This window comes from Symphalangus syndactylus, chromosome 11 (assembly GCF_028878055.3).
Source record: "Symphalangus syndactylus isolate Jambi chromosome 11, NHGRI_mSymSyn1-v2.1_pri, whole genome shotgun sequence".
In the NCBI taxonomy this organism is placed as follows: Eukaryota; Metazoa; Chordata; class Mammalia; order Primates; family Hylobatidae; genus Symphalangus; species Symphalangus syndactylus.
The window spans coordinates 103,126,858-103,138,431 of NC_072433.2; the positions used below are offsets into that span (position 1 = coordinate 103,126,858).

Consider the following 11,574-nt stretch of genomic DNA (forward strand, 5'->3'; position numbering starts at 1 on the left):
CCCTGGGTCTCTGTTGTTAACCCCTTGCTGTGCTACTTAGAATAGTAATCAGTGGTACTAAGTTGTATATATATGTCGTAACCATACCTAATGCAGAACAGTTTAAGGTTAAGTTTATGAAACAAACCCATATACACCAAGATGAAATTTAAAAGAAGTATTATATTATTTTAGACTTACTAGACTCTTATTAAACTAAATACACTGCAGAAAAGCCCATGATATTCTGTTACTAATTTGTTACATTGAAATTCCTACATTGAAAGGTTCCCTTTTGTTTCCAGGTGGAGTATTTCATGTATATGTCAGCCTATATGTTTTTGTGCTTCTAGATTATTTTCTTCTACATTCCTTCAAAAGAGCATTTTCTTCCCTCATGACATGTGCTATATGTTCACAATAAGTTATTAGTACAATATTCGATTGAAGCATTTTGTTGTTTGTCTTCCAGCTCAGGCCCCATTTAATTTCTAATTGTCTTTCAGCTCAGGCCCCATCTAATTTCTAATTACAGTGGCTCACACCTGTAATCCCAGCACTTTGGGAGCCCAAGGCAGATGGTGGATCTCTTGAGCCCAGGAATTCAAGGCCAGCCTGGGCAACACGGTGAAACCCCATCTCTGCTGTATATGTACACAACAATTAGCCGAGCATGGTGGTGCGTGCCTGTAGTCCCACCTACATGGGAGGCTGAGGTGGGAGGATCACTTGAGCCCTGGGGATTGGGCTGCAGTGAGCCATGATAACGCCGTAGCACTCCAGCCTGGGTGACAGAGCGAGACCCTATCTCAAAAAAAATAAAAAAAGAAAGGAAAATAAAACCTACAGAGACTTTTGAAAATGTCCCCCTATGCCCTAGAAAGTTATCCTAGCAATATTTCTCTTGTTCCAATCTGGCTTTGACTGAAAGTCAATCCTTCAGGTGGCTGAGTTCTGAATTGGAGCCCCCCATAGAGGCCAGTCCCGGGTAGGGAGTAGCTCCGAAATGCATCCCAGGGCACTGAAGGGGAGTGCTGGATCTCCTTTGGGTTCTCACTGCGGTTTGAGACACTACATGGGCTTCTTTAGCTAACAGCTGAGGAAGGGCTTCTACCCCTTTGTCCTTACCCACATCAAATGCTAATTCTGATGTGCATCCCCATCAAATTTGGAAAGCTGAGTGGCATTTTGCAGTTTTAAAAGAATTCTTCTATTCCCCTTGATTGTTTTTTACATTTTTATTTTGTGAGTGTTATATTATTTCTTTATTCAGAAAGAATGGCCCAACTTGAGAAAATTTACACCATCTTTTGAAATTTAATTAGATTAAACCATTCATTTCTTTGTGTAAAACATATATACTTTCATGCCATTGTGGTGAAAGTTACTGAAAGTTCATTTTGGGGAAATGTAAAACAGATAAAACTATCTGGTTCTTACTACTAATACATTTTATTTGTTTAATAGCAACAAATAGAGCGGCAGTTAAAATGCTTGGCATTTCAAAACCCTGGACCACAGGTAGCAGACTTTAATCCTGAAACAAGGCAGCAGAAAAAGAAAGCCCGGATGTCAAAGATGAATGAATATTTTTCTACAAAATACAAGTAAGATTCTGACGTATTATATTTGATCTATGGGATTATGAAATGCATGAATTCTCCTTGACAAAGCAATTAAAGATTCCCTCTTTTTATTATTTATTATTTTAAAATATCTCTTCTAAAATATAATAGTACCCATGTGTCTGGACGTTAGCAAACTTAAGAAACAGAAAAATATTCTATAATCCCGAATTAGGAATCGATTTTTTTAAAAGGCTTCAATAGCCCTGTAATAGAGTAATGGCTTTAGTAGGAAAGATGATTTAAAAGTAACAAAAATGTATCATTAGAAGGATAAATAATATAACCATGGGAATGAACTCAGGATATTAAATGGGCACAGGACTATCATCAAGCACAATGATTGTTAGTGCATCGTAAGCATAAACTAAGTAAAGTGGCTGGGCACGGTGGCTCACACCTGTAATTCCAGCACTTTGGGAGGCCAAAGTGGGTGGATCACTAGGTCAGGAGATCGAGACCATCCTGGCTAACACGGTGAAACCCTGTCTCTACTAAAAATACAAAAAATTACCTGGGCATGGTGGCACACGCCTCTAGTCCCAGCTACTTGGGAGGCTGAGGCAGGTGAATCGCTTGAACCCAGGAGGCAGAGCTTGCAGTGAGTCGAAACCGTGCCACTGCACTCCAGCCTGGGCGACAGAGCAAGACTCCATCTCAATAAATAAATAAATAAATAAATAAATAAATAAATAAATAAATAAATAAAATAAAATAAATAGAGTAAGCAAACTATAAAGGAAAATGATAAATTTGACTATATTAAAATTAATATGCCCATTAAAAACTCCGTAAAAACAGTGAAAGACACACCATAAAGTAGAAGTTATTAATAATTTAAAAAATCAGCATCCAAAATATATGAAGAATCTTACAAGTCAATAAGAAAAGTATAAATATCCTAATAGAAAAATTAATAAAATGATAAACAGACATTTCGTAGAGGAAACAACAAATAAACATTCAGAATACCGAACCTCATCAGCACATACAGAGAAGTGCCATACTCCCCAGGGATTCAAAATTTAGTCTGTTGACATCAGAGCTGATGAAGCTATGAGATATGAATTAAGCGTAAAAAGGTACAACCACTATTTAAAAACAGCTCGGTGTTACCTATGTGCCTTATGACCTAACATCTTCACTCCTGAGTATATATTAATATCTTGGAAAAAGTCTAATACATGTATAGGGAGATATGTTTAAGAAGTTTCATGGCATCACTGAAATAGCAAAGGAAATAAACTGTTAATAATCCAAATGTCCATCAACAATGGAAAAGACAAATAACTTTTGGTATATTTATACAGTAGAATACATATAGAAGTGAAAATATTTGAACAGCTACATGTACCATCATGGAAGAATCTTAACTCATGATCAGACTAACAAAGCAAATTACAAAAGGAAAATCACACTATGTTTAGGGATACCTACATATGTGTCATAACTAAGAGCAAAACAAGGAAGTGACTTTATATATATATATATATATATAATTTTTTTATTATACTTTAAGTTCTAGGATACATGTGCACAACGTGCAGGTTTGCTGCATATGTATACAAGTGCCATGTTGGTGTGCTGCACCCATTAACTCGTCATTTACATTAGGTATATCTCCTAATGCTATCCCTCCCCACTCCCCCAGCTCCACAACAGGCCCTGGTGTGTGATGTTCCCCTTCCTGTGTCCAAGTGTTCTCATTGTTCAATTCCCATCTATGAGTGAGAACATGCGGTGTTTGTTTTTTTGTCCTTGCGATAGTTTGCTGAGGATGATGGTTTCTAGCTTCATCCATGTCCCTACAAAGGACATGAACTCATCATTTTTTATGGCTGCATAGTATTCCATGGTGTATATGTGCCACATTTTCTTAATCCAGTCTATCATTGTTGGACATTTGGGTTGGTTCCAAGTCTTTCCTATTGTGAGTAGTGCCACAATAAACATATGTGTGCTTGTGTCTTTATAGCAGCGTGATTTATATTCCCTTGGGTATATACCCAGTAATGGGATGGCTGGGTCAAATGGTATTTCTAGTTCTAGATCCCTGAGGAATCACTACACTGTCTTCCACAATGGTTGAACTAGTTTACACTCCCACCAACAGTGTAAAAGTGTTCCTGTTTCTCCACATCCTCCCCAGCACCTGTTGTTTCCTGGCTTTTTAATGATGGCCATTCTAACTGGTGTGAGATGATATCTCATTGCAGTTTTGATTTGCATTTCTCTGATGGCCAGTGATAATGAGCATTTTTCCATGTGTTTTTTGGCTGCATAAATGTCTTCTTTTGAGAAGTGTCAGTTCCTATCCTTTGCCCACTTTTTGATGGGGTTGTTTGTTTTTTTCTTGTAAATTTGTTTGAGTTCTTTGTAGATTCTGGATGTTAGCCCTTTGTCAGATGAGTAGATTGCAGAAATTTTCTCCCATTCTGTAGGTTGCGTGTTTACTCTGATGGTAGTTTCTTTTGCTGTGCAGAAGCTCTTTAGTTTAATTAGATCCCATTTGTCAATTTTGGCTTTTGTTGCCATTGCTTTGGTGTTTTAGACATGAAGTTCTTGCCCATGCCTATGTCCTGAATGGTATTGCCTAGGTTTTCTTCTAGGGTTCTTATGGTTTTAGGTCTAACATTTAAGTCTTTAATCCATCTTGAATTAATTTTTGTATAAGGTGTAAGGAAGGGATGCAGTTTCAGCTTTCTACATATGGCTAGCCAGTTTTCCCAGCACCATTTGTTAAATAGGGAATCCTCCCTGACTCATTTTATGAGGCCAGTATCATCCTGATATCAAAGCCTGGCAGAGACACAACCAAAAAAGAGAATTTTAGACCAATATCCCTGATGAACATGGATGCAAAAATCCTCAGTAAAATACTGGCAAACCAAATCCAGCAGCATATCAAAAAGTTTATCCACCATGATCAAGTGGGCTTCATCCCTGGGATGTAAGGCTGGTTCAACATTCAAAAATCAATAAACGTAATCCAGCATATAAACAGAACCAAAGACAAAAACCACATGATTATCTCCATTGATGCAGAAAAGGCCTTCGGAAGTGACTTTTATAACATCAAGGTATAGTTCCTTTTTGAGGGGAGGGTAGACGTATGCAATGGGTGGGGATTGAAGAGGACTTCACAGCTTTAACACTCTTGTTAAGCTGGACAGTGGGCACACAGAAGTTTGTTTTATTCTTCTTTATCTATGCGTATAGTGTATATATTTTTCATGCCTTGATGTGTATAAGTCAGGATTTTACCAAAAAAAAAAAAAAAAAAAGCATCAAATGGGCAGGAAACCATAAAACCTTACCAACACAGGAGAATATTTGAGTTAAGGCAAAGGGAGGACAGAATCTGACCTGTGCTATAGGTTGATTTCGGGACCATCTACTCCATCATTCTTATAATAGATTTAAAATGTCCTTTTCTGCTAAATTTCCTGGGGGTGCTTAGGAAGAGTTTCATTCTACAAATAAAGTACTTCAAATGTGAATTTTCATTAGAAGGCATTCTTGCTAAAGCGTGATCATCAGGCAGCAAGTACACATAATGACTAATCCTTTCCCTTCCCTGCATTCTTAGGAAAAGGAACAGTACGGAACGATATTACTTAGCTGAACAGAAGGAGAGGAGATATTGTGCCTGCTTAGGGACAAAGGGTGCAGGAGTATTATACGTAATTTTGCCATACTAGCTTAGGACCACCAGCCTTTTGGACTTCAGTGGTAACAACGGCTGTAAGCTGTACAGAGGTATTTTTTGTTATTCTCAGGTTTTGAAGCAACTCAGTTTTGAAGGATTTGTTTCAAAATGGTTGGGTTTGAGAAGGTGGTAGGATTCCTGTGAAAGTCCTTTGTCCCTGGCCATGTTGTAGAGGCTGACAGAGACAGTCTGGACTCTGAGCTATCCTCTGGGACATAGCATCTCACCTTCACTCCGAGCTTACAATGTATGATCCTCCATTCTTGGTCACCTCCTTTCTCCCTCCACACTGGGTAAAAAGCAGAATAGGAAAGGAAAAGAAGAAATGGCGCTTGGAGACTGTTAGCAAAGGTGCTTTTCTTTCTTCAAATGATTATGGTGTAATAACTGACAGTTCTAATTTTAGGTAACAAAAATGTGGTAGTTGCATTTGGCATAGTGCTTTTAAGAAAAAAAAAATTTGTTAGGGAAAAAGCCATCAAGAATGATAATATTTTAAAGAAAACTTCAGGGCATTTGTAGGAGGAAGCTTTAGTTAGCTATTCCTCATAATTTTCTTAGGTAGATTGCTGCATTTCCCAGCAATGGTGGAAAAATGAAGTGTTACTCTAGATGACAAGCCTGGCTGTACTGGAAGTTGTTTGATCTCATATTGACTGAATTTCCCATGACGTCACTGCCATGCAATATTCTGGAGTGTTTCTGGTAATCCCTGGAGTTCTGGTCCAGAGTACCAATGTTTCTGGTAATCTCTGGAGTTCTGGCTCAGGGTAAAATGGTCATGTGTATGATGTTGATTGTACACTAATTTATTCTCAATGTTGAGGATGATTGCACTGTCATGTTAATGTCATGGTTTTCCTTTGTAGAGTAATAAGGAAGTACGATAAAAGTGGCAGGCTCATCTGTAATGACGCTGACCTGTGTGATTGTCTAGAGAAGAACTGCCTGGGCTGCTTCTATCCATGCCCCAAGTGTAACTCTAACAAATGTGGGCCCGAGTGTCGCTGCAACCGACGGTGGGTTTACGATGCCATCGTCACCGAGTCTGGAGAGGTCATCAGCACATTGCCATTTAATGTTCCTGACTAGGTGCTCTTGCATATGGCCTGATTCGTTTCTTCTTCTTACACATTTAAGTCGACTTGTTTCTCTTGGGTGAATTTTAGGGCTTGGGGGAAATATTGAGAAAACATACTGAAGACTCATGTTCTGTCAAGCCCCAGAACAATGTAGAATCGGCAATAATTCTGTAACCTTCTTAACTGTGTTAACAATTTTCAAGTTCCTTAACATGCAACCAAAGAATGTAACAATGGAGGGATCAGCATTTTTCATCAGCACCCTCATCTCTATTCTGCCTTCAAATTAAAACTCTCTTCCCTCTTTGCTGATATCTGAGAAAATGTAGCTTTAAGGTTTTCAAAACTCTGTAGCTGAGAGCTTTTCTTACATAGAACATAGAATCTTAAATTTATAATATCTAGTTATCCTTAGAATCTTATACATCACTAGCTGTGAATCAGAATTGCCATTTGGATTAAAAAAAAAAACTGTGACTTTGCACTGTATACCCGTAGCCTCATTTTTTTATTGTTCATGTTTTAATAACATTGAAATGAAATTTGGTAACACTTGGTAGTATTTTTAATCATTAAAATTTGTATTGCACTTGTAAAATTGAGAAGTTAGGAATTTAATATCCTAAAAGCCAGGAGTTTGCATATTTTTGATTTCAGAAGCAGTATTTCAGGATTTTTTTTCATAGAGAGGAAACAAGTTATACAAAAATGATTTTCTGCATGTTTGCTAATTGAGTGTGTTGATAAGCAATTGACTAGATAAATGATGTGGTCTTTTCAATTTTGATACATTATCAGAGCTATAAAAAATTGAATTCAGCTTTCTTTGAATTCATTTTTTTATGACACTCTCTTTTTAACCCTAAGTCAGTGGTTCTCATTCATGAGAATTGCCTGGAGGACTTGTCAAAACATAGATTTTTGTGGCCCCACACTCAGAATCTGGGACAGGGCTCAACCATCTGTTCCACGTTCCCAGGTGATGTTGATGCTGCTGATGTGGGGACCACACTTTGAGAACCCCTTCTCTAAATTATTTTGGATACATAATGTAAGAAAGTCTTTAAACCTCATTGACTATGATACTGCCACTGCACGAAGCTGGAAGTATTTAAATAAAGTAATGTAATAAAAATTTAAAAGTAAATAGGAGCATTTAAGTTTTAAAATAAATTTGAAATAGTATAAATAGAGGGTTTTTTGTTGCTGTTGTTCTTTTTCTTTTTTTTTAGACGGAGTTTCCCTCTGTCACCCAGGCTGCAGTGCAGTAGCACGATATCGGTTCACCACAACCCCTGCCTCTGTGGCTCAAGCCATTCTCGTGCCTCAGCCTCTCAAGTGGCTGGGATTACAGGCTTGCACCACCACGCCCGGTTAATTTTTGTATTTTTATTAGAGGTGGAGTTTCACCATGTTGGCCAGGCTGGTCTCAAACTCCTGACCTCAAGTGATCAGCCTGCCTCACCTCCCAAATTGCTGGTATTAGAGGTGTGAGCAACCATGACCGGCCTTTTATAAATAGAGTTTTCAGGATTTATTTTTCCTTCATAATCAGTTTTTAGCAATCACTTCTGCACAATCTACTTGTGCCAGGGAACGTTTCTGACAATTCTGGATTTGGTGCTTGACGTATGTTTTAGGACTAAAATAAGAAAAGTCCTAAAAGTAATGGTGTGACTACAGTACACCTGTCCATGGAGCAAGAGAACTTACATTCTTCTGCATCATTCTCCATAGAATTTACTGGGGTTTCCAGATTTCACTTACTTTTGTTGAGCATACACCATGAACTAAACATTGTGTTAACATGGTAATGAATTGCATTTCCTTTAACCATCACAGCCCAGTAAGGAAGACATAAAATCAAATTACCCAAATCACATTCTTTGAAATGCTCACCAGGAATGTGCAGCCCGGAAACCAGTAAAAACAAGCAGGGCCTTTTTCAATTTATATCTTGTTTTATTTTTGAGAATAATTATTATTTTGTAATTGGCAGACCAAATGCATTTATTACTTCTTCATTTTAGAATCCTATAATCTTAGGGCCAAAAAGAGCCTTGCAGCTCATCCGTATAGTGAATCAGTCGACAAATACTAACAGAGAGGCTGCTCTGTGACAGGTAGCAGGCTACGTGCAGGGGATCAGGCAGTGAACAAAATCTGCCGGGCTCCTGTCTTCGTGGGGTTTATGGACTAAGGCCAAACTCTTTTTGTTTTTTGTTGTTTTTGTACCTTTGCAACTGAGGAGATTTAGACCCAGTGAGATTAAATGACTCAGGTAAGGACACACAGAAGAACTACCAGCCCTGGTGTTTTGAACACTAAGACTAGGTCAGAGTTCTTTCAGTGATGCCACATATTTCCTACACTGCACTCATTAAGTGCTTTTAATATAATAAACATTCCTAAGACCCATCCCAAACCTCAGGAATCAGAACCTGTAGGAATGAGACCTGGGATTCCGTAATTTTAAGCAAGCATCGCAGTTAAGTCTCATGATCTGATACATCTGAGAAACACTGCCCTATATCATCAGTTGTCCAATTTTCATGCTAAAAAATAATCCTAGGCAAATTAGCATTAAAGCCTCCTTCCTGCTGTCTCCTCTTGTCACTCAGTCTTAAGGAATCTGGTTTAAAATGATCTGGCTTAAAAAGTGTGTTGAAAAATTATATTGGTAAATTTTCCAAGTAAGACAAAAAATGAAGTAAAAAACTGCATAATTAACTAAGCGGACACCTAATACTGCTATTATGGAAGCCTAGTAAAGCATTTGATGAAGTACACTTTTAGAAATCAGGTTATTTCATCTTGATATAATGCCATTTCAATGTATTTTTTAAAAATCTCTTGCAATAAATAATTATTACGAAAATAAATTTATGTGAGTTGTCCGAAACTTATTTTGCAAGTGTCTAATTTTTATTACAAAGTGAATAAAGCTCTTTACCTATTTGAACTAAATTCAGATTAACAAGGAATGCAGCTGTACTATCTGATTACATTACCCAAGGAAATTGTCTTGTCAGTGTGATAGGACTTTTTTCTGCTTGGCTATCTTTCAATGCTGATAGCATGTCTTCATGAATATGTATAAAATGGAAGGAAACCTATTTTACAAAAGGTTATTTAAATTAAACCAGTACATACTGAAGGATTTAGACAAATTATCCTGTGCCCACTTATGCAAGGATTTTGGTCTAAAATGCCATATCATGTCAATTTGTGTGACAACTTTGAGTGTAATTTGTAAGAGTTAAAGAATATCTGTACACTGTCTTAGATAATCCTTCTGTACCTCCCCTTCCAGCTACCCCTACCCAAGACACAACATCTTGGATCCTTTGCAGGTATAGACGTTGGGATGCTAACTCACAGAAAAATCATTTAACCTCTATTTTTATAAAAGTGAACAATGCCATTTTGGATAGTCTGTGGATGTCATAGATGGTAGTTATGTAATGAACGCTTTGGACATTTTTAAACTTTTACACATGCAAGGCTTCAATGTTTGGCTCTACAGGGACATTTATTACTTAAGTCCAGAAGGTGACTTTTACATGGACAGCTGTACAATGTCAATTATGGCCCCTAGAGTTGTACAGCAAAATGGTCCTGCAGAAAGGTGCCATTTGATGTGCGGATTTCTTTTCCAGCATTTATTGACATTTACTATGTGTTAGACATCGTGTGCTTTAGGTTGGTTCATATTATTGTATAAAATACTTTTTAAAAATCCCTATGTGTCCTCTCTCTTCTGTCTACTTTTTCTTTTTTCCTTCATTCTCTGTGATGTCTGCAGCAGCAGAAGATAGTTTGAGTTTACTTAGGACAATAGTCCATATGTATGATTTAACATACACAGTTTTTGTACTACTTTTTCCTTTTCAGAACCTATATTTTAATCCTGGACTTAGAATATTCTTTTTAAAGTTCTTAGATTCCTAAAATTCTGTATTTTTCTTCACTCTGTGGAAGGGAAATGACTCTCATTACTATTTATGTCTAATAAACAATGTATTACCTAAGATGCATATGCAATTTGAAAAATGTTTCTTTTGTGTTTATAATCTGTAGTTTTAACAGGTTATTTTTTCCTCAGTATTGTATGGTTGTTTGTATATTCTTTTTAATTTGGCCAAAGCTTAAGTCAGATACAATAAATTCAGCGAGATCAGTGACTGAGTTTAATTGTTTTTCCTTCAATAGTGCATTCAATAGCATAGTGCACTTAATAGATACACTACTTAGTGACCCATTATTCATTTATTCATTCATTTACCAAGCACCTCTTATATCCCAGACACTTTACTAGGTGCTAAGGATACAATGGGTAAGGGACCACACTCAAACATGGTCTCTGCTCTTATAGACTTTACAGAATAGTCATGGGGGGAGAGAGAGATGGAATAATAATGTCATGACACAAATGATTGTGAAAAGAGTAATGGGTGAGAGGAGTTATTAAGGACATCTTTACATAGTCTGGGTGGTCACAGAAGTCTTCCCTAAAGGAGTGATCACAGTTCTGGGGCTTGAAAAGTGAGAAAAAAATCACAGAGAAGAAGATGCGGGTGGGGGAGAATGTTTTTGGCAGAGTAAAGAGCATGTTGAAGGGTCTGTGGCAGGAAAGGGTAGAGCATGTTCCAGACAGTAAAGGAAGCCTGGATGGGTGGAGGGGAAAGCATGAGAAGCCTCTGCAGAGCAGAGAGTACTCATATCAGGGGAGGCCTTTTAGGCACATTAAGGAAGTTGAAGCCAAGCGTGGTGGCTCACACCTGTAATCCCAGCACTTTGGGAGGCCGAGGTGGGAGGATCACTTGAGCCCAGAATTTTGAGACCATTCTGGGCAACATAGCAAGACCTTGTCTCTACTAAAAATAAAACTAAAAAATGACTGGGCCTGGTGGTACGTGCCTGTAGTCCCAGGTACTCGGGAGGCTGAGTTGGGAAGATCGCTTGAGCCCAGGAGGTCAAGGCTGCAGTGCATCATGTTTGTGCCACTGTAACCCAGCCTGGGCAACAGAGTGACAACTGGTACAAAAAAAAAAAATAGAAAAGAAAAGAAATTTGTTAGATGTCCAAAAAGCAACAGGAAACCATTGAAGTGCTTGAAGCCAGGGGGGTGGCAGTGGATGACACTATCATACTTGCATTTTTAAAAGACCACACTGGC

General features: G+C 37.9%; 1 protein-coding gene across 5 annotated transcripts in view; it reads left to right on the forward strand.

Annotated features, from left to right (window-relative positions):
• Positions 1-9,294, forward strand: part of ARL14EPL (ADP ribosylation factor like GTPase 14 effector protein like) — a 28,930-nt gene extending 19,636 nt beyond the window's left edge. For 3 of the 5 annotated variants that reach the window (XM_055298702.1, XM_055298705.1, XM_055298704.2), the window contains 2 exons: positions 1,447-1,586; positions 6,183-6,945. In XM_055298702.1, the coding sequence (XP_055154677.1) occupies positions 1,447-1,586; positions 6,183-6,405 (363 nt within the window). In that variant the 3' untranslated portion in view covers positions 6,406-6,945. Of the gene's footprint in view, positions 1-1,446; positions 1,587-6,182 lie in introns of all 5 variants that reach the window. The other 2 variants (XM_055298703.1, XM_063612939.1) reach the window with 2 other exon arrangements.
• The last annotated feature ends 2,280 nt before the right edge of the window (positions 9,295-11,574 follow it).